General features: G+C 38.5%; 1 protein-coding gene across 1 annotated transcript; it reads left to right on the top strand.

The window, feature by feature from the left end:
* The first annotated feature begins 24,246 nt into the window (after positions 1–24,246).
* LOC139753614 (translocon-associated protein subunit gamma-like) lies at positions 24,247–24,908 on the top strand. The gene has a single exon (XM_071670233.1). It carries the CDS (start codon positions 24,315–24,317, stop codon positions 24,858–24,860), a length of 546 nt encoding a protein of 181 aa, XP_071526334.1. The 5' UTR covers positions 24,247–24,314; the 3' UTR covers positions 24,861–24,908.
* Positions 24,909–25,323: the final 415 nt, after the last annotated feature.

Genomic DNA, 25,323 nt, shown 5'->3' with positions numbered 1-25,323 from the left:
ATCTCCAATTTGGTCTCCCTCTTCTCCTCGTTCCCTTCACCTCCGACACATATATCCTCTTGGTCAATCTTTCCTCACTCATTCTCTCCATGTGACCAAACCATTTCAAAACACCCTCTTCTGCTCTCTCAACCACGCTCTTTTTATTTCAACACATCTCTCTTACCCTTACGTTACTTACTCGATCAAACCACCTCACACCACACATTGTCCTCAAACATTTCATTTCCAGCACATCCATCCTGCGCACAACTTTATCCATAGTCCACGTCTCGCAACCATACAACATTGTTGGAACCACTATTCCTTCAAACATACCCATTTTTGCTTTCCGAGATAATGTTCTCGACTTCCACACATTCTTCAAGGCTCCCAGAATTTTCGCCCCCTCCCCCACCCTATGATCCACGTCCGCTTCCATGGTTCCATCCGCTGCCAGATCCACTCCCAGATATCTAAAACACTTCACTTCCTCCAGTTTTTCTCCATTCAAACTCACCTCCCAATTGAATTGACCCTCAACCCACCTGTACCTAATAACCTTGCTCTTATTCACATTTACTCTTAACTTTCTTCTTCAACACACTTTACCAAACTCAGTCACCAGCTTCTGCAGTTTCTCACATGAATCAGCCACCAGCGCTGTGTCATCAGCGAACAACAACTGACTCACTTCCCAAGCTCTCTCATCCCCAACAGACTTCATACTTGCCCCTCTTTCCAAAACTCTTGCATTCACCTCCCTAACAACGCCATCCATAAACAAATTCAACAACCATGGAGACATCACACACCCCTGCCGCAAACCTACATTCACTGAGAACCACTTTCCTTTCCTACACATACACATGCCGTACATCAACGATAAAAAATTTTCACTGCTTTTAACAACTTGCCTCCCACACCATATATTCTTAATACCTTCCACAGAGCATCTCTATCAACTCTATCATATGCCTTCTCCAGATCCATAAATGCTACATACAAATCCATTTGCTTTTCTAAGTATTTCTCACATACATTCTTCAAAGCAAACACCTGATCCACACATCCTCTACCACTTCTGAAACCACCAAGCTCTTCCCCAATCTGATGCTCTGTACATGCCTTCACCCTCTCAATCAATACCCTCCCATATAATTTGCCAGGAATACTCAACAAACTTATACCTCTGTAATTTGAGCACTCACTCTTATCCTCTTTGCCTTTGTACAATGGCACTATGCACGCACTCCGCCAATCATCAGGCACCTCACCATGAGTCATACATACATTAAATAACCTTACCAACCAGTCAACAATACAGTCACCCCCTTTTTTAATAAATTCCACTGCAATACCATTCAAACCTGCTGCCTTGCCGGCTTTCATCTTCCGCAAAGCTTTTACTACCTCTTCTCTGTTTACCAACTCATTTTCCCTAACCCTCGCACTTTGCACACCAACTCGACCAAAACACCCTATATCTGCCACTCTATCATCAAACACATTCAACAAACCTTCAAAATACTCACTCCATCTCCTTCTCACATCACCACTACTTGTTATCACCTCCCCATTTGCGCCCTTCACTGAAGTTCCCATTTGCTCCCTTGTCTTATGCACTTTATTTACCTCCTTCCAGAACATCTTTTTATTCTCCCTAAAATTTAATGATACTCTCTCACCCCAACTCTCATTTGCCCTTTTTTTCAACTCTTGCACCTTTCTCTTGACCTCCTGTCTCTTTCTTTTATACGTCTCCCACTCAATTTCATTTTTTCCCTGCAAAAATCGTCCAAATGCCTCTCTTCTCTTTCACTAATACTCTTACTTCTTCATCCCAACACTCACTACCCTTTCTAATATACATACGTATATATATATATATATATATATATATATATATATATATATATATATATATATATATATATATATATATGTATATATATATATATATATATATATATATATATATATATATATATATATATATATATATATATATATATATATATATATATATATATATATATATATATATATATATATATATATATATATATATATATATATACATATATATATATATATATATATATATATATATATATATATATATATATATATATATATATATATATATATATATATATATATATATATATATATATATATATAAATTTTAGGGGGAATTAAAAGATGTTCTGGAAGGAGGTAAATAAAGTGCGTAAGACAATGAAGCAAATGGGAACTTCATTGAAAGGGACAAATGGGGAGGTGATAACAAGTAGTGGTGATGTGAGAAGGAGTTTGATTGAGTATTTTCAACGTTTGTTGAATGTGTTTATGATAGAGTGGCAGATATAGGGTGTTTTGGTCACGGTGGTGTGCAAAGAGAGAGGGTTAGGGAAAATGATTTGGTAAACAGAGAAGAGGTAGGAAAAGCTTTGCGGAAGATGACAGCCGGCAAGGCAGCAGGTTTGGATGGTATTGTAGTGGAATTTATTAATAAATAGGGTGACTGTATTGTTGACTGGTTGTTAAGGTTATCTTATGTATGTATGATTCATGGTGAGGTGCCTGAGGATTGGCGGAATGCGTGCATAGTGCCATTGTACAAAGGGAAATGGGAAAAGAGTGAGTGCTCAACTTACAGAGGTGTAAGTTTGTTGAGTATTGCTGTTAATTATATAGGAGGGTATTGATTGTGAGGGTGAAGGCATTTACAGAGCATCAGATTGGGGAAGAGCAGTATGGTTTCAGAAGTGTTAGAGGATGTGTCGATCAGGTGTTTGCTTTGAAGAATGTGTGTGAGAAATATTTAGAAAAGCAAATGGATTTTTATGTAGCATTTATGGATCCGGAGAATGCAGATGATAGAGTTGATAGAGATGTTCTTTGGAAGGTATTAAGAACATATAGTGTGAGAGGTAAGCTTATAGAAGCAGTGAAAAGTTTCTATTGAGTATGTAAGGCATGTGTACGTGTAGGAAGAGAGGGAAGTGATTGGTTCTCAGTGAATGTAGGTTTGCGGCAGGGGTGTGTGATGTCTCCATGGTTGTTTAATTTGTTAATGGATGGGGTTGTTAGGGAGGGGAATGCAAGCGTTTTGGAAAGAGGGGCGAGTATGCAGTCTGTTGTGGATGAGAGAGCTTGGGAAGTGAGTCAGTTGTTGTTCGCTGATGATACAGCGCTGGTGGCTGGTTCATGTGAGAAACTGCAGAAGCTGGTGACTGAGTTTGGTAAAGTGTGTGAAAGAAGAAATTTAAGAGTAAAAGTGAATAACAGCAAGCTTTTTAGGTACAGAAGGGTTGATGGCCAAGGCAATTGGAAGGTACGTTTGAATGGAGAAAAACTGGAGGAAGTAAAGTGGTTTAGATATCTGGGAGTGGATCTGGCAGCGGATGGAACCATGGAAGCGGAAGTGAATCATAGGGTGGGGGAGCGAGCGAAAACCATGGGAGCCTTGAAGAATGTGTCGAATTCGAGAACATTATCTCGGAAAGCAAAAATGGCTATGTTTGAAGGAATAGTGGTTCCAACAATGTTGTATGGTTGCGAGGCGTGGGCTATGGAAAGAGTTTTCCGCAGGAGGGTGGATATACTGGTAACGAGATTTTTGAGGACAATATATGGTGTGAGGTGGTTTCATCGAGAAAGTAATATAAGGGTAAGAGAGATGTGTGGAAATAAAAAGATCGTGGTTGAGAGAGCAGAAGAGGGTGTTTTGAAATGGTTTGGGAACATGGAGAGAATAAGTGAGAAAAGATTGACCAAGAGGATATATGTGTCGGAGGTGGAGGGAACGAGGAGAAGTGGAAGACCAAATTAGAGGTGGAAAGATGGAGTGAAAAAGATTTTGTGTGATCGGGGCCTGAACATGCAGGAGGGTGAAAGGAGGGCAAGGAATAGAGTGAATTGGAGCTATGTGCTATACCGGGATTGACGTGCTGTCAGTGGATTGAATCAAGGCATGTGAAGCGTCTGGGGTAAAGCATGGAAGGCTGTTTAGGTATGTATATTTGCGTGTGTGGACGTATGTATATACATGTGTATGGGGGTGGGTTGGGCCATTTCTTTCGTCTGTTTCCTTGCGCTACCTCGCAAACGTGGGAGACAGCGGCAAAAAAAAAAAAAAAAAAATATATATATATATATATATATATATATATATATATATATATATATATATATATATATATATATATATTTTTTTTTTTTTTTTTTTTTTTTTCTTTTTTATACCTCGTCGCTGTCTCCCGCGTTTGCGAGGTAGCGCAAGGAAACAGACGAAAGAAATGGCCCCACCCCCCCCATACACATGTACATACACACGTCCACACACGCAAATATACATACCTACACAGCTTTCCATGCTTTACCCCGGACGCTTCACATGCCTTGATTCAATCCACTGACAGCACGTCAACCCCTGTATACCACATCGCTCCAATTCACTCTATTCCTTGCCCTCCTTTCACCCTCCTGTATGTTCAGGCCCCAATCACACAAATCCTTTTCACTCCATGTTTCCACCTCCAATTTGGTCTCCCTCTTCTCCTCGTTCCCTCCACCTCCGACACATATATCCTCTAGGTCAATCTTTCCTCACTCATTCTCTCCATGTGCCCAAACCATTTCAAAACACCCTCTTCTGCTCTCTCAACCACGCTCTTTTTATTTCCACACATCTCTCTTACCCTTACGTTACTTACTCGATCAAACCACCTCACACCACACATTGTCCTCAAACATCTCATTTCCAGCACATCCATCCTCCTGCGCACAACTCTATCCATAGTCCACGCCTCGCAACCATACAACATTGTTGGAACCACTATTCCTTCAAACATACCCATTTTTGCTTTCCGAGATAATGTTCTCGACTTCCACACATTCTTCAAGGCTCCCAGAATTTTCGCCCCCTCCCCACCCTATGATCCACTTCCGCTTCCATGGTTCCATCCGCTGCCAGATCCACTCCCAGATATCTAAAACACTTAAGTTCCTCCAGTTTTTCTACATTCAAACTCACCTCCCAATTGACTTGACCCTCAACCCTACTGTACCTAATAACCTTGCTCTTATTCACATTTACTCTTAACTTTCTTCTTTCACACACTTTACCAAACTCAGTCACCAGCTTCTGCAGTTTCTCACATGAATCAGCCACCAGCGCTGTATCATCAGCGAACAACAACTGACTCACTTCCCAAGCTCTCTCATCCCCAACAGACTTCATACTTGCCCCTCTTTCCAAAACTCTTGCATTCACCTCAATAACAACCCCATCCATAAACAAATTAAAAAACCATGGAGACATCACACACTCCTGCCGTAAACCTACTTTCACTGAGAACCAATCACTTTCCTCTCTTCCTACACGTACACATGCCTTACATCCTCGATAAAAACTTTTCACTGCTTCTAACAACTTGCCTCTCACACCATATATTCTTAATACCTTCCACAGAGCATCTCTATCAACTCTATCATATGCCTTCTCCAGATCCATAAATGCTACATACAAATCCATTTGCTTTTCTAAGTATTTCTCACATACATTCTTCAAAGCAAACACCTGATCCACACATCCTCTACCACTTCTGAAACCACACTGCTCTTACCCAATCTGATGCTCTGTACATGCCTTCACCCTCTCAATCAATACCCTCCCATATAATTTGCCAGGAATACTCAACAAACTTATACCTCTGTAATTTGAGCACTCACTCTTATCCTCTTTGCCTTTGTACAATGGCACTATGCACGCACTCCGCCAATCATCAGGCACCTCACCATGAGTCATACATACATTAAATAACCTTACCAACCAGTCAACAATACAGTCACCCCCTTTTTTAATAAATTCCACTGCAATACCATCCAAACCTGCTGCCTTGCCGGCTTTCATCTTCCGCAAAGCTTTTACTACCTCTTCTCTGTTTACCAACTCATTTTCCCTAACCCTCGCACTTTGCACACCAACTCGACCAAAACACCCTATATCTGCCACTCTATCATCAAACACATTCAACAAACCTTGAAAATACTCACTCCATCTCCTTCTCACATCACCACTACTTGTTATCACCTCCCCATTTGCGCCCTTCACTGAAGTTCCCATTTGCTCCCTTGTCTTACGCACCTTATTTACCTCCTTCCAGAACATCTTTTTATTCTCCCTAAAATTTAATGATAGTCTCTCACCCCAACTCTCATTTGCCCTTTTTTTCACCTCTTGCACCTTTCTCTTGACCTCCTGTCTCTTTCTTTTATACGTCTCCCACTCAATTGCATTTTTTCCCTGCAAAAATCGTCCAAATGCCTCTCTTCTCTTTCACTAATACTCTTACTTCTTCATCCCACCACTCACTACCCTTTCTAAACAGCCCACCTCCCACTCTTCTCATGCCACAAGCATCTTTTGCGCAATCCATCACTGATTCCCTAAATACATCCCATTCCTCCCCCACTCCCCTTACCTCCATTGTTCTCACCTTTTTCCATTCTGTACACAGTCTCTCCTGATACTTCCTCACACAGGTCTCCTTCCCAAGCTCACCTACTCTCACAACCTTCTTCACCCCAACATTCACTCTTCTTTTCTGAAAACCCATACTAATCTTCACCTTAGCCTCCACAAGATAATGATCAGACATCCCTCCAGTTGCACCTCTCAGCACATTGACATCCAAAAGTCTCTCTTTCGCACGCCTGTCAATTAACACGTAATCCAATAACGCTCTCTGGCCATCTCTCCTACTCACATAAGTATTCTTATGTATATCTCGCTTTTTAAACCAGGTATTCCCAATCATCAGTCTTTTTTCAGCACACAAATCTACAAGCTCTTCACTATTTCCATTTACAACACTGAACACCCCATGCATACCAATTATTTCCTCAACTGCCACATTACTCACCTTTGCATTCAAATCACCCATCACTATAACCCGGTCTCGTGCATCAAAACCGCTAACACACTCATTAAGCTGCTCCCAAAACACTTGCCTCTCATGATCTTTCTTTTCATGCCCAGGTGCATATGCACCAATAATCACCCACCTCTCTCCATCAACTTTCAATTTTACCCATATTAATCGAGAATTTATTTCCTTACATTCTATCACATACTCCCACAACTCCTGTTTCAGGAGTATTGCTACTCCTTCCCTTGCTCTTGTCCTCTCACTAACCACTGACTTCACTCCCCAGACATTTCCAAACCACTCTTCCCCTTTACCCTTGAGCTTCGTTTCACTCAGAGCCAAAACATCCAGGTTCCTTTCCTCAAACATACTACCTATCTCTCCTTTTTTCACATCTTGGTTACATCCTATATATATATATATACCTATATATATATATATATATATATATATATATATATATATATATATATATATATATATATATATATATATATATATATATATATATATATATATATATATATATATAAATATATATACATATATATATATATATATATATATATATATATATATATATATATATATATATATATATATATATATATATATATATATATATATATATATATATATATATATATATTTTTTTTTTTTTCTTTTTTTTTTTTGCTTTATCGCTGTCTCCCGCGTTTGCGAGGTAGCGCAAGGAAACAGACGAAAGAAACTACCCAACCCACCCCCACACACATGCCTTGATTCAATCCACTGACAGCAATTCAACCCCGGTAAACCACATCGCTCGAATTCACTCTATTCTATGCCCTCCTTTCAACCTCCTGCATGTTCAGGCCCCGATCACACAAAACCTTTTTCACTCCATCTTTCCACCTCCAATTTGGTCTCCCTCTTCTCCTCGTTACCTCCACCTCCGACACATATATCTTCTTGGTCAATCTTTCCTCACTCATTCTCTCCATGTGACCAAACCATTTGAAAACACCCTCTTCTGCTCTCTCAACCACGCTCTTTTTATTTCCACACATCTCTCTTACCCTTACGTTACTTACTCGATCAGACCACCTCACACCACACATTGTCCTCAAACATCTCATTTCCAGCACATCCATCCTCTTGCGCACAACTCTATCCATAGTCCATGCCTCGCAACCATACAACATTGTTGGAACCACTATTCCTTCAAACATACCCATTTTTGCTTTCCGGGATAATGTTTTCGACTTCCACACATTCTTCAAGGCTCCCAGAACTTTCGCCCCCTCCCCCACCCTCTGATCCACTTCCGCTTCCATGGTTCCATCCGCTGCCAGATCCACTCCCAGATATCTAAAACACTTCACTTCCTCCAGTTTTTCTCCATTCAAACTCACCTCCCAATTGACTTGACCCTCAACCCTACTGTACCTAATAACCTTGCTCTTATTCACATTTACTCTTAACGTTCTTCTTTCACACACTTTACCAAACTCAGTCACCAGCTTCTGCAGTTTCTCACATGAATCAGCCACCAGCGCTGTATCATCAGCGAACAACAACTGACTCACTTCCCAAGCTCTCTCATCCCCAACAGACTTCATACTTGCCCCTCTTTCCAAAACTCTTGCATTCACCTCAATAACAACCCCATCCATAAACAAATTAAACAACCATGGAGACCTCACACACCCCTGCCGTAAACCTACTTTCACTGAGAACCAATCACTTTCCTCTCTTCCTACACGTACACATGCCTTACATCCTCGATAAAAACTTTTCACTGCTTCTAACAGCTTGCCTCTCACACCATATATTCTTAATACCTTCCACAGAGCATCTCTATCAACTCTATCATATGCCTTCTCCAGATCCATAAATGCTACATACAAATCCATTTGCTTTTCTAAGTATTTCTCACATACATTCTTCAAAGCAAACACCTGATCCACACATCCTCTACCACTTCTGAAACCACACTGCTCTTCCCCAATCTGATGCTCTGTACATGCCTTCACCCTCTCAATCAATATCCTCCCATATAATTTGCCAGGAATACTCAACAAACTTATACCGCTGTAATTTGAGCACTCACTCTTATCCCCTTTGCCTTTGTACAATGGCACTATGCACGCATTCCGCCAATCCTCAGGCACCTCACCATGAGTCATACATACATTAAATAACCTTACCAACCAGTCAACAATACAGTCACCCCCTTTTTTAATAAATTCCACTGCAGTACCATCCAAACCTGCTGCCTTGCCGGCTTTCATCTTCTGCAAAGCTTTTACTACCTCTTCTCTGTTTCCCAACTCATTTTCCCTATATATGTGGTTTCAGAAGTGGTAGAGGATGTGTGGATCAGGTGTTTGCTTTGAAGAATGTATGTGAGAAATACTTAGAAAAGCAAATGGATTTGTATGTAGCATTTATGGATCTGGAGAAGGCATATGATAGAGTTGATAGAGATGCTCTGTGGAAGGTATTAATAATATATGGTGTGGGAGGAAAGTTGTTAGAAGCAGTGAAAAGTTTTTATCGAGGATGTAAGTCATGTGTACGTTTAGGAAGAGAGGAAAGTGATTGGTTCTCAGTGAATATAGGTTTGCGGCAGGGGTGTGTGATGTCTCCATGGTTGTTTAATTTGTTTATGGATGGGGTTGTTAGGGAGGTAAATGCAAGAGTTTTGGAAAGAGGCGCAAGTATGAAGTCTGTTGGGGATGAGAGAGCTTGGGAAGTGAGTCAGTTGTTGTTCGCTGATGATACAGCGCTGGTGGCTGATTCATGTGAGAAACTGCAGAAGCTGGTGACTGAGTTTGGAAAAGTGTGTGGAAGAAGAAAGTTAAGAGTAAATGTGAATAAGAGCAAGGTTATTAGATAAAGTAGGGTTGAGGGTCAAGTCAATTGGGAGGTGAGTTTGAATGGAGAAAAACTGGAGGAAGTGAAGTGTTTTAGATATCTGGGAGTGGATATAGCAGCGGATGGAACCATGGAAGTGTAAGTGGATCATAGGGTGGGGGAGGGTCGAAAATCCTGGGGGCCTTGAAGAATGTGTGGAAGTCGAGAACATTATCTCGGAAAGCAAAAATGTGTATGTTTGAAGGAATAGTGGTTCCAACAATGCTGTATGGATGCGAGGCGTGGGCTATGGATCTAGTCGTGCGCAGGAGGATGGATGTGCTGGTAATGAGATGTTTGAGGACAATGTGTGGTGTGAGGTGGTTTGATCAAGTGAGTAACGTACGGGTAAGAGAGATGTGTGGAAATAAAAAGAGCGTGGTTGAGAGAGCAGAGGAGGGTGTTTTGAAGTGGTTTGGGCACATGGAGAGAATGAGTGAGGAAAGATTGACCAAGAGGATATATGTGTCGGAGGTGGAGGGAACGAGGAGAAGAGGGAGACCAAATTGGAGGTGGAAAGATGGAGTGAAAAAGATTTTGTGTGATCGGGGCCTGAACATGCAGGAGGGTGAAAGGAGGGCAAGGAATAGAGTGAATTGGAGCGATGTGGTATACCGGAATTGACATGCTGTCAGTGGATTGAAGCAAGGCATGTGAAGCGTCTGGGGTGAACCATGGAAAGCTGTGTAGGTATGTATATTTGCGTGTGTGGACGTATGTATATACATGTGTGTGGGGGGGGGGTTGGGCCATTTCTTTCGTCTGTTTCCTTGCGCTACCTCGCAAACGCGGGAGACAGCGACAAAGTATAATAAAAATAATAATATATATATATATATATATATATATATATATATATATATATATATATATATATATATATTTATATATATACATATATATATATATATAATATATATATATATATATATATATATATATATATATATAGTATATATATAGGTATATATATATATATATTTTTTTTTCTCTTTTTTTTTGCTTTGTCGCTGTCTCCTGCGTTTGCGAGGTAGCGCAAGGAAAAAGACGAAAGAAATGGCCCAACCCACCCCCATACACTTGTATATACATACGTCCACACACGCAAATATACATACCTACACAACTTTCCATGGTTTACCCCAGACGCTTCACATGCCTTGATTCAATCCACTGACAGCACGTCAACCCCGGTATAATACCACATCGCTCCAATTCACTCTATTCCTTGCCCTCCTTTCACCCTCCTTCATGTTCAGGCCCCGATCACACAAAATCTTTTTCACTCCATCCTTCCACCTCCAATTTGGTCTCACTCTTCTCCTCGTTCCCTCCACCTCCGACACATATCCTCTTTGTCAATCTTTCCTCACTCATTTTCTCCATGTGCCCAAACCATTTCAAAACACCCTCTTCTGCTCTCTCAACCACGCTCTTTTTATTTCCACACATCTCTCTTACCCTTACGTTACTTACTCGATCAAACCACCTCACACCACACATTGTCCTCAAACATCTCATTTCCAGCACATCCATACTCCTGCGCGCAACTCTATCCATAGCCCACGCCTCGCAACCATACAACATTGTTGGAACCACTATTCCTTCAAACATACCCATTTTTGTTTTCCGAGATAATGCTCTCGACTTCCACACATTCTTCAAGGCTCCCAGAATTTTCGCCCCCTCACCCACCCTATGATCCACTTCCGCTTCCATGGTTCCATCCGCTGCCAGATCCACTCCCAGATATCTAAAACATTTCACTTCCTCCAGTTTTTCTCTATTCAAACTCACCTCCCAATTGACTTGACCCTCAACCCTACTGTACCTAATAACCTTGCTCTTATTCACATTTACTCTTAACTTTCTTCTTCCACACACTTTACCAAACTCAGTCACCAGCTTCTGCAGTTTCTCACATGAATCAATCACCAGCGCTGTGTCATCAGCGAACAACAACTGACTCACTTCCCAAGCTCTCTCATCCCGAACAGACTTCATACTTGCCCCTCTTTCCAAAACTCTTGCATTTACCTCCCTATATACATATGTATATATATATATATATATATATATATATATATATATATATATATATATATATATATATATATATATATATATATATATATATATATATATATATATATATATATATATATATATATATATATATATATATATATATATATATATATACATATGTATATATATATATATATATATATATATATATATATATATATATATATATATATATATATATATATATATATATATATATATATATATATATATATATATAAATATATTCTTTTTTTCTTTCAAATTATTTGCCATTTCCTGCATTAGCGAGGTAGCGTTAAGAACAGAGGACTGGGCCTTTGAGGGAATACCCTCACCTGGCCCAATTCTCTGTTCCTTCTTTTGGAAAATTAAAAAAAAAAACGGAGAGGGGAGGATTTCCAGCCCCCCGCTCCCTCCCCTTTTAGTCGCCTTCTACGACACGCAGGGAATACGTGGGAAGTACTCTTAATCCCCTATCCCCAGGGATAAAATAAATTTTCATACACCATATACAACCCTTCTGGCAAGTTAAATAATTTCTGATAAAACTTTCCCTAACCGTATTATTGTTGCTCAAAACTATATCAACATTTAAGATTTTATACAAAACATGAACATTAAGTAGTTCTCACAATAGGGTAACAGGAACAAGTTCTTGTTCACAAGTGGTTCTTTAGCAAAATTACAAGTCGAACATGGAAATATTTTGGAATGATATGATTTATATCCAATGTCATAGATATTACAGAAAAAAAATACATAAAAACACAGAACGTTTCACTTTATTGTGATAAGTAGAATAATAGTAAGTATATGAACAGACATTTGTGTGTTAAGAGTAAATGCTAAACATTAGGTTATTTCCATCACTATGAATATTACAGTCTAAGAATGCCAATGTACTGTCTGTCTCAGTGTCAAGAGTGAACTTTTTGAATCTACCACAAAATTCAACTTAAGAAATAAATTTTCATCTTGATCAATATGCCACAAACAAAGATCATCATCAACATACTTGTACCATTTGTTATTACTAGGTAAGATGTCATAAAGTATCTTGCTCTCACAAAATCCATATATAAATGACTTAAGAATGGTGAGGAAGGAGTTCCCAGCCTCATACCAAACTGCTGTGTGAAGAAACTACAACGTTCAACATGTCAGCTTTAGTGATGTGCAGATCTCTGTCCTTTTTCAAATCAACAAGATCACTCTTAAAACGAGGTGGACAACTTAGAGGTACACTATTGGATATAACAGTGTAAACAATTCCTTGACAAATATTGATTTCACCTGTAAGCAACTCTTTATTTTTTCCAGATTACAAAAATCTCTAACAATTTCCATAGCATTTAAGACCATTCAAGTTACTAGCCAAACTTATATATATATATATGTATATATATATTTATATATATATATATATATATATATATATATATATATATATATATATATATATATATATATATATATATATATATATATATATATATATATATATATATATATATATATATATATATATATATATATATATATATATATCAATATTCTTCTTCTTTTGGAAAATTAAAAAAAAAAAGAGAGTTGGGCCAGGTGAGGGTATTCCCTCAAAGGCCCAGTCCTCTGTTCTTAACGCTACCTCGCTAATGCGGGAAATGGCGAATAGTTTGAAAGAAAAAAAAAAAGAAATATATATATATATATATATATATATATATATATATATATATATATATATATATATATATATATATATATATATATATATATATATATATATATATATATATATATATTATTATTATTATTATTATTATTTTGCTTTTTCGCTGTCTACCGCGTTTGCAAGGTAGCGCAAGGAAACAGACGAAAGAGATGGCCCAACCCACCCCCATACACAATGTATACACACACACACGTCCACACATGCAAATATACATACCTATACATCTCAATGTACACATATATATACATACACAGACACATACATATATACCTATGCACACAATACACACTGTCTGCCCCCATTCACTCCTCTCGCCACCTCGCCACACATGGAATACCATCCCCCTCCCCCCTCATGTGTTCGAGGTAGCACTAGGAAAAGACAATAAAGGCCCCATTCGTTCACACTCAGTCTCTAGCTGTCATATAATAATGCACTGAAGCCATAGCTCCCTTTCCAAATCCAGGATATACAGGACTTTCCATAGTTTACCCAAGAAGCTTCATATGCCCTGGTTTAAACCATTGATATCACGTCGACCACAGTATACTACATCGTTCCAATTCACTCTATTCCTTGCATGCCTCTCACCCTCCTGCATGTTCAGAATCCGATCACTCAAAATCTTTTTCACTACATCTATTAACACACATCTCTCTTACCCTATTATTACTTACTCGATCAAACCACCTCAATCCACATATTGTCCTCAAACATCTCGTTACCAGTACATCCACCCTCCTCTGTAAAAATCTATATATAGCCCATGCTTAACAACCGTATAACATCGACGAAACCACTATTCCTTCAAACACATCCATTTTTGCTTTCCGAGATAATGTTCTCGACTTCCACATATTCTTCAACGCTCCTAGAACTTTCGCCCCCTCCCCCACATTATGATTCACTTCCGCTTCCATGGTTCCATCCGCTGCCAGATCCACTTCCAGATATCTAAATACTTCATTTCCTCCGGTTTTTCTCCATTCAATCTTAACTCCCAATCGACTTTTCCCTGAACCCTACTGTACTTAATAAACGTGCTCATATTCCTATTTCCTCTCAGCTTTCTTCTTTCACACACTTTACTAAACTCACTCACCAGCTTCTGCAGTTTCTCACACGAATCAACCACCAGCGATGTATCATCAGCGAACAACAACTGACTCACCTCCCAAGTTCTTTCAGACAACATACTTGCCCCTCTTTCCAAAACTCTTGCATTCACCTTCCTAACAATTCCATCCATAAACAAATTAAACACGCATGGAGACATCCCACACCCCTGCCGTAAACCAACATTCACTGAGAACCAATCACTCTCCTCTCTTCCTACACGTACATATGCCTTACATCCTCGATAAAAACTTTTCGCTACTTCTAACAACTTACCTCCCACACAATATATTCTTAATACCTTCCACACAGCATCTCTATCAACTCCATCATATGCCTTCTTCAGATCCATAAATGCTACAAACAAATCCATTTGCTTCTCTAAGTATTTCTTACATACATTCTTCAAGGCAAACACCTGATCCACACATTCTCTACCACTTCTGAAACCACATTGCTCTTCCCCAATCTGATGCTCTGTACAAGCCTTCACCCTCTCAATCAATACCCTCCAATATAATTTACCAGGAATACTTAACAAACTTATACCTCTGTAATTTGAGCACTCACTTTTATCACCTTTGCCTTTGTACCATGGCATTATGCAAGCATTGCGCCAATCCCCAGGCACCTCACCATGAGTCATACATACATTAAATAACCTTACCAACCACTCAAGAATACAGTCACTCTCTTAATAAATTCCACTGCAATACCATCCAAACCCGCTGACTTGCGGGCTTTTATCTTCCGCAAAGCTTTTACTACCTCTTCTCTGTTTACTAAATCACTCTCCTTTACCCTCTCCTTTTGCACACCACTTCAACCAAAACATCCTATAGCTGCCACTCTATCATCAAACAAATTCAACAAACCTTCAAAATACTCACTCCATCTCTTCACATCACCACTACCTGTTATGACCTCCTTATTAGACCCCTTTACTGAAGTTCCGATTTGTTCCCTTGTCTTACGCAAATTATTTACCTCCTTCCAAAACATCTTTTTACTCTCCCTAAAATTTAATTATACTCAATCGAACTCTCATTTCCGCTATTTTTCACTTATTGCAACTTTTCCCTGACCTCTTCCCTCTTTCTTTCATACATCTCATAGTCGTTTGCATAATTTCCCTGAAAAATTTGTCCAAATGCCTCTCTCTTCTCTTTCACTAATAATCTTACTTCTTCATTCCACCGCTCGCTACCCTTTCTAATCTACCCACCTCCCGTGCCTCTCATTCCACGAGCATCTTTTGAGCAAGCCATCTCTGCTTCACTAAGTACATTCCTTTTCTCCACCATTCCCCTTACGTCCTTTGTACTAACCGTTTTCCATTTTGTTCTCAGTCTCTCCTGGTACTTCCTCGCACAAGTCTCCTTCCCAAGCTCACTTACTCTCACCACTCTCTTCACCCTAACATTCTCTCTTCTATTCTGAAAACCTCTACAAATCTTAACCTTTGCCTCCACAAGATAATGATCAGACCTCCCTTCGGTTGCACCTCTTAGCATATTAACATCCAAAAGTCTCTCTTTCTCGCGACTATCAATTAACACGTAGTCCAATAACCATCTCTGGCCATCTCTCCTACTTACATACGTATACTTATGTATAACTATCTTTTTAAAGCAGGTATTTCCGATCACCAGTCCTTTTCCAGCACATAAATCTACAAGCTCATCACTATTTCCGTGGACAACACTGAAGACCCCATGCACACCAATTATTCCCTCAACTGCCACAATACCCACCTTTGCATTCAAATCACCTTTAACTATAACCCAGTCTCGTTCATAAAAACTACTAACACATTCACTCTGCTGCTCCTAAAACACTTGCCTCTCATGATCTTTCTTATCATGCCCAAGTGCATATGCACCAATAATCACCCATCTCTCTCCATCCATTTTCAGTTTTACCCAATCTACAGTTTATTTACTTACATTCTATCACATACTCCCACCACTCCTGTTTCAGGAGTAGTGCTGCTCCTTCCCTTGCGTTTGTCCTCTCATTAACTCCTGACTTTACTCCCAAGACATTACCAAACTACTCTTCTCATTTACCCTTGAGCTTTGTTTCACTAAGAGCCAAAACATCCAGGTTCCTTTCCTCAAACATACTACGTATCTCTCCTTTTTTTTTATCTTGGGTACATCTACAGACATTTAGACACCCCAATCGGAGCCTTCGAGGAGGATGAGCACTCCCAGAGTGAATCCATCTTCTGTTTCCCTTTTGAAGAAATTAAAATACAAAGAGGAGAGGGCTTCCAGCCCCCCTCTCCTGTCCTCTTTAGTCGCGTTTTATATATATATTTCATTTATATTTATTTATTTTGCTTTGTCGCTGTCTCCCGCGTTTGCGAAGTAGCGCAAGGAAACAGACTAAAGAAATGGCCGATCCCACAAACATACACATGTAAATACATACACGTCCCCACACGCAAATATACATAACCATTCATCTCAATGTACACATATATATACGCACACAGAAATATACATATATACACATGCACACAATTCACACTGTCTGCCTTAATTCTTTCCCATCGACTCCTCGCCACATATGGAATAACATCCCCCTCCCCCTCATGTGTGCGAGGTAGCGCTAGGAAAAGACAACAAAGACCCCATTCGATCACACTCAGTCTCTAGCTGTCATGCAATAATGCCCGAAACCACAGCTCCCTTTCCACATTCAGGCCCCACAGAAAATTCCAGGATTTATCACAGACGCTTCACATGCCCTGATTCAATCCACTGACAGCACGTCGACCCCGGTATACCACATCGATCCAATTCACTCTATTCCTTGCACACCTTTCACCCTCCTGCATGTTCAGCCCCGATCACTCAAAATATTTTTCACTCCATCTTTCCACCTCCAATTTGGTCTCCCACTTCAACTCGTTCCATCCACCTCCGACATATATATCCTCTTGGTCAATCTTTCCTCACTCATTCTCTCCATGTGCCCAAACCATTTCAAAATACCCTCTTCTGCTCTCTCAATGACGCGCTTCTTATTTCCACACATCTCTCTTACCCTTACATTACTTACTCGATCAAACCACCTCACACCACATATTGTCCTCAAACATCTCATTTCCAGCACATCCACCATCCTGCGCACTACCCTATCCATAGCCCACGCCTCGCAACCATATAACATTGTTGGAATCACTATTCCTTCAAACATACCCATTTTTCTTTCGGATATAAGGTTCTCGACTTCCACATATTCTTCAAGGCTCTCAGGATTTTCACACCCTCCCCCACCCTATGATTCAATTCCGCTTCCATGGTTCCATCCGCTGCCAGATTCACTCCCAGATCTCTAACACACTTTACTTCCTCCAGTTTTTCTCCATTCAAACTTACCTCCCAGTTTACTTGACCCTCAACCCTGCTGTACCTAATAACCTTGATCTTATTCACATTTACTCTTAACTTTCTACTTTCACACACTTTGCCAAACTCAGTCACCAGCTTCTGCGGTTTCTCACATGCATCAGCCACCAGCGCTGTATCATCAGCGAAATACAACTGATTCACTTTCTAAGCTCTCTCATCCCCAATAGACTGCATACTTGCCCCTCTTTCCAAAACTCTTGCATTCACCTCCCTAACAACCCCGTCCATAAACAAATTAAACACCAATAGAGACATCCCACACCCCTCCTGTAAACTTACATTCACTGAGAACCAATCACTTTCCTCTCTTCCTACACGTACACATGCCTTACATCCTCGATGAAAACTTTTCACTGCTTCTAACAACTTTCCTCCCACATCATATATTATTAGTACCTTCCAAAGAGCATCTCTATCAACTCCATCATATGCCTTCTCCCGATCCATAAATGCTACATACAAATCCATTTGTTTTTTAAGTATTTCTCACATACATTCTTCAAACCAAACACCTGATCCACACATCCTCTACCACTTCTGAAACCACACTGGTCTTCCCCAATCTGATGCTATGTACAAGCCTTCACCCTCTCAATCAATATCCTCCAATAAAATTTACCAGGAATACTCAACAAACTTATACCTCTGTAATTTGAGCACTCACTTTTATCCCCTTTGCCTTTATACAATGGCATTATGCAAGCATTTCGCCAATCCCCAGGCACCTCACCATGAGTCATACATACATTAAATCACCTTACCAACCACTCAAGAATACAGTCACTCTCTTAATAAATTCCACTGCAATACCATCCAAACCCGCTGACTTGCGGGAATTTTATCTTCCGCAAAGCTTTTACTACCTCTTCTCTGTTTACTAAATCACTCTCCTTTACCCTCTCCTTTTGCACACCACTTCAACCAAAACATCCTATAGCTGCCACTCTATCATTAAACAAATTCAACAAACCTTCAAAATACTCACTCCATCTCCTCACATCACCACTACCTGTTATGACCTCCCTATTAGACCCCTTTACTGAAGTTCCGATTTGTTCCCTTGTCTTACGCACTTTATTTACCTCCTTCCAGAACATCTTTTTATTCTCCCTAAAATTTAATGATACTCTCTCACCCCAACTCTCATTTGCCCTCTTTTTCACCTCTTGCACCTTTCTCTTGACCTCCTGTCGCTTTCTTTTATACATCTCCCACTCATTTGCATTTTTTTCCTGCAAAAAGCGTCCAAATGCCTCTCTCTTCTCTTTCACTAATAATCTTACTTCTTCATCCCACCACTCACTACCTTTTCTAATGAACCCACCTCCCACGCTTCTCATGCCACAAGCATCTTTTGCGCAAGCCATCGCTGCTTTCCTAAATACATCCCATTCCTCCCCCACTCCCCTTACCTACTTTGTTCTCACCTTTTTCCATTCTGTACTCAGTCTCTCCTGGTACTTCCTCACACAAGTCTCCTTCCCAAGCTCACTTACTCTCACCACCCTCTTCACCCCAACATTCTCTCTTCTATTCTGAAAACCTCCACAAATCTTCACCTTTTCCTCCACAAGATAATGATCAGACCTTTGCCTCCAAAAGATAATGATCAGACCTCCCTCCAGTTGCACCTCTCAGCATATTAACATCCAAAAGTCTCTCTTTCTCGCGACTATCAATTAACACGTAGTCCAATAACCATCTCTGGCCATCTCTCCTACTTACATACGCATACTTATGTATATCTCTCACTTTAAATCAGGTATTTCCGATCACCGGTCCATTTCCAGCACATAAATCTACAAGCTCTTCACTATTTCCGTGGACAACACTGAAGACCCCATGTACACCAATTATTCCCTCAACTGCCACAATACTCACCTTTGCATTCAAATCACCTTTAACTATAATCCAGTCTCGTTCATAAAAACTACTAACACATTCACTCTGCTGCTCCTAAAACACTTGCCTCTCATGATCTTTCTTATCATACCCAAGTGCATATGCACCAATAACCACCCATCTCTCTCCATCCATTTTCAGTTTTACCCTTTCTACTTTCTTACATTCTACCACATACTCCCACAACTCCTGTTTCAGGAGTAGTGCTACGCCTTCCCTTCCTCTTGTCCTCTCACTAACCCCTGACTTTACTCCCAAGACATTCCCAAACCACTCTTCCCCTTTACCCTTAAGCTTCGTTTCACTCGGAGCCAAAACATTCAGGTTCCTTTCCTCAAACATACTACCTATCTCTCCTTTTTTTCACATCTTGTTTACAACCGCACATATTTAGACACCCCAATCTGAGCCTTCGAGGAAGATGAGCTCTCCCCGTGTGACTCCTTCTTCTGTTTCCAATTTAGGAAGTTGAAATACAAGAAGGGGAGGATTTCTGGCCCCCCAATCCCGTTTCCTTTAGTCGCCTTCTACGACACGTGAGGAACGCGTGGGAAGTATTCTTTATTTCCTATCCTTAGGGATAATATATATATATATATATATATATATATATATATATATATATATATATATATATATATATATATATATATATATATATATATATATATATATATATATATATATATATATATATATATATATATATATATATATATATATATATATATATATATATATATATATATATATATATATATATATATATATATATATATATATATATATATATATACATATATATATATATATATATATATATATATATATATATATATATATATATATATATATATATATATATATATATACAAATATACAATATATACAATATATACAATATATATATTGTACAAAGGCAAAGGGGATAAGAGTGAGTGCTCAAATTACAGAGGTATAAGTTTGTTGAGTATTCCTGGTAAATTATATGGGAGGGTGTTGATTGAGAGGGTGAAGGCATGTACAGAGCATCAGATTGGGGAATATATATATATATATTGGGGAATATATATATATATATATATATATATATATATATATATATATATATATATATATATATATATATATATATATATATATATATATATATATATATATATATATATATATATATATATATATATATATATATATATATATATATATATGTATATATATATATATACATACATATATATATAAATATATATATATATATATATATATATATATATATATATATATATATATATATATATATATATATATATATATATATATATATATATATATATATATATATATATATATATATATATACATATATATATATGCATATATATATATATATATATATATATATATATATATATATATATATATATATATATATATATATATATATATATATATATATATATATATATATATATATATATATATATATATATATATATATATATATATATATATATATATATATTTATATATATATGTATGTATATATATATATACATACATATATATATATATATATATATATATATATATATATATATATATATATATATATATATATATATATATATATATATATATATATATATATATATATATATATATATATATATATATATATATATATATATATATATATATATATATATATATGAATGAAAAAATGTAAGAAATAATTTATTGTTGACTGGTTGGTAAGGTTATTTAATGTATGTACTTTTCATGGAGAGGTGCCTGAGGGTTGGCAGAATGGGTGCATTGTGCCATTGTACAAAGGCAAAAGGGATGAGAGTGAGTGCTCAAATTACAGAGGTATAAGTTTTTTGAGTATTCCTGTTAAATCATATGGAAGAGTATTGATTCAGGGGTTGAATACATAAACACAGCATCAGATTGGGGAAGAGCTTGGTGGTTTCAGAAGTGGTAGAGGATGTGTGGATCAGGTGTTTGCTTTGAAGAATGTATGTGAGAAATACTTAGAAAGCAGATGGATTTGTATATAGCATTTATGGATCTGGAGAAGGCATATGATAGAGTTGATAGAGATGCTCTGTGGAAGGTATTAAGAATATATGGTGTGGGGGGCAAGTTGTTAGAAGCAGTGAAAAGATTTTATCGAGGATGTAAGGCATGTGTACGTGTAGGAAGAGAGGAAAGTGATTAGTTCTCAGTGAATATAGGTTTGCGGCAGGGGTGTGTGATGTCTCCATGGTTGTTTAATTTGTTTATGAATGGGGTTGTTAGGGAGGTGAATGCAAGAGTTCTGGAAAGAGGGGCAAGTATGCAGTCTGTTGGGGATAAGAGAGCTTGGGAAGTGACTCAGTTGTTGTTTGAGGATGATACAGCGCTGGTGGCTGATTCATGTGAGAAACTGCAGAAGCTGGTGACTGAGTTTGGTAAAGTGTGTGAAATAAGAATGTTAAGAGTAAATGTGAATAAGAGCAAGGTTATTAGGTACAGTATGGTTGAGGGTCAAGTCAATTGGGAGGTGAGTTTGAATGGAGAAAAACTGGAGGAAGTTAAGTGTTTTAGATATCTGTGAGTGGATCTGGCAGCGGATGGAACCATGGAAGCGGAAGTGGATCATAGGGTGGGGGAGGGGGCGAAAATTCTGGGAGCCTTGAAGAATGTGTGGAAGTCGAGAACATTATCTCCGAAAGCAAAAATGGTTATGTTTGAAGGAATAGTGGCTCCAACAATGTTGTATGGTTGCGAGGCGTGGGCTATGGATAGAGTTGTGCGCAGGAGGGTGGATGTGCTGGAAATGATATATTTGAAGACAAAATGTTGTGTGAGGTGGTTTGATCGAGTAAGTAACGTAAGGGTAAGAGAGATGTGTGGAAATAAGAAGAGCGTGGTTGAGAGAGCAAAAGAGGGTGTTTTGAAATGGTTTTGGCATATGGATAGAATGAGTGAGGAAAGATTGACCAATTGGATATATGTGTCGGAGGTGGAGGGAACGAGGAGAAGTGGGAGACCAAATTAGAGGTGGAAAGATGGAGTGAAAAAGATCTTGAGTGATCGGGGCCTGAACATGTAGGAGGGTGAAAGGCGTGCAAGGAATAGTCGACGTGCTGTCAATGGATTGAATCAGGGCATGTGAAGCGTTTGGGTAAACCATGGAAAGCTCTGTTTGGCCTGGAAGTGGAAAGGGGGCTGTGGTTTAGGGCATTAGGAAAATCCTGGGAGCCTTGAAGAATGTGTAGAATTCGAGAACATTATCTCCGAAAGCAAAAATGGGTATGTTTGATGGAATAGAGGTTCCAACAATTTTGTATGGTTAGGATAGTGCGCAGGAGGGTGGATGTGCTGGAAATGAGATGTTTGAGGACAATATGGTTTGGGCACATGGAGAGAATGAGTGAGGAAAGATCGATCAAGAGGATATATGTGTCGGAGGTAGAGGGAACGAGAAGTGGGAGACCAAATTGGAGGTGGAAAGATGGAGTGAAAAAGATTTTGAGTGATCGGGGCCTGAACATACAGGAGGGTGAAAGCCGGGCAAGGAATAGAGTGAATTGGATCGATGTGGTATACCAGGGTCGACGTGCTGTCAATGGATTGAATCAGTGCATGTGAAGCGTCTGGGGTAAACCATGGAAAGTTTTGTGGGGCCTGGATGTGGAAAGGTAGATGTGGTTTCGGGCATTATTGCATGACAGCTAGAGACTGAGTGTGAACGAATGGGGCCTTTGTTATCTTTACCCAGCGCTACCTCGCACACATGAGGGGGGAGGGGGATGTTATTTCATGTGTTGCGAGGTGTGAATTGTTTGCATGTGTATATATGTATATGTCTGTGTGTGTATATATATGTGTGCATTGAGATGTATGGGTAAGTATATTTGCATGTGGGACCGTGTATGTATATACATGTGTATGTGGGTGGGTTGGGCCATTTCTTTCGTTGTTTCCTTGCGTTACCTCGCAAACGCGGGAGACAGCGACAAAGCAAAATAATCATAGAAATAATATAATATATATATATATATATATATATATATATATATATATATATATATATATATATATATATATATATATATATATATATATATATATATATATATATATATATATATATATATATATATATATATATATATATATATATATTGGAACCAAGGGGGTTGTTTTCGCCGGGTGTGTTTACGCACAGCGCTCTCTCCCCCGACCCCAGACCAGACACCTGCAAATATGGTGAACAAGAGCAAGTTAACCCAGGAGGAGGAGCTCCTCCTGCAAGATTTTAGCAGAAATGTCTCCAAGAAGAGCTCAATTATATTCTACTTCAACGCCTTAATTGTTTCGGCTATTCCGATTTGGCTGTTCTGGCGCATACATATGATGGACCTACTGTCGTCTGCTGCAATCTTTATACTTGTGACTGGCATTGCCACCTATCTTGTTGCTTTGACCTATATGAACACAAAATTTGTCCTGAAGCACAAGGTTGCACAGAAGGTTGAGGATGCAGTTACCCGCGAAGTTATGCGTAAATTGTCTGATGATAAAAAAATGGGCAAGAAGGAAAAGGATGAAAGGGTGTTATGGAAGAAGAATGAGGTAGCAGAGGCTGAGGCTACGACTTTCTCCTTGTTCTACAACAATGCTCTCTTCTTGATGCTGATTGTAGTAGGATCTTTCTTGGTATTCAGGTCCATGCCACCACCCTACAACTATGTGTTTAGCACCCTGGGGGCTGCTGGTGTCATTGCTTTGTTCTCCACCAGCACCCAATAAGACAGTCTTTGACCAGTGATATGCCTAATTGATGTGACAATTTCCATCATGATAATATAAATATTGTGCTTTTCTGAGTTTGTAAGGCAGTTATTGAATAGTGGATTGAAGAAACTATTTGATTTTTTTCATTATGATCAAGGAAATTTCTTTAGTTTGGGTGAAAAATGTTCCTGTTAGTATGGTCAGAGTCACATTGTACAGTATTCAAGTTGTATGCACACACTTGTGTGTTATGAATGTGCATACCTTATCTCTTCATTTTTGAAAAACATCATGTATGTCAGATATTGAGATACATACAAGTACAATTATGAAGTAAAATATTTTGAGTGACAGTTAAGGTTTGGCTTTATGCAAGTGCTGTATTCTCATGAAGCAGTAAAGGAGCTTTTAGACTTGATGAGGTGAAGTAATTTGCAAATACAAAGCTTAATTGATAAAATGGCAACTGACTGCCCCT

Source organism: Panulirus ornatus, chromosome 15 (genome assembly GCF_036320965.1).
Source record: "Panulirus ornatus isolate Po-2019 chromosome 15, ASM3632096v1, whole genome shotgun sequence".
In the NCBI taxonomy this organism is placed as follows: domain Eukaryota; kingdom Metazoa; phylum Arthropoda; class Malacostraca; order Decapoda; family Palinuridae; genus Panulirus; species Panulirus ornatus.
The sequence above is the reverse complement of the archived record's forward strand: the minus strand, read 5'-3'. Positions and strand labels throughout refer to the sequence as shown.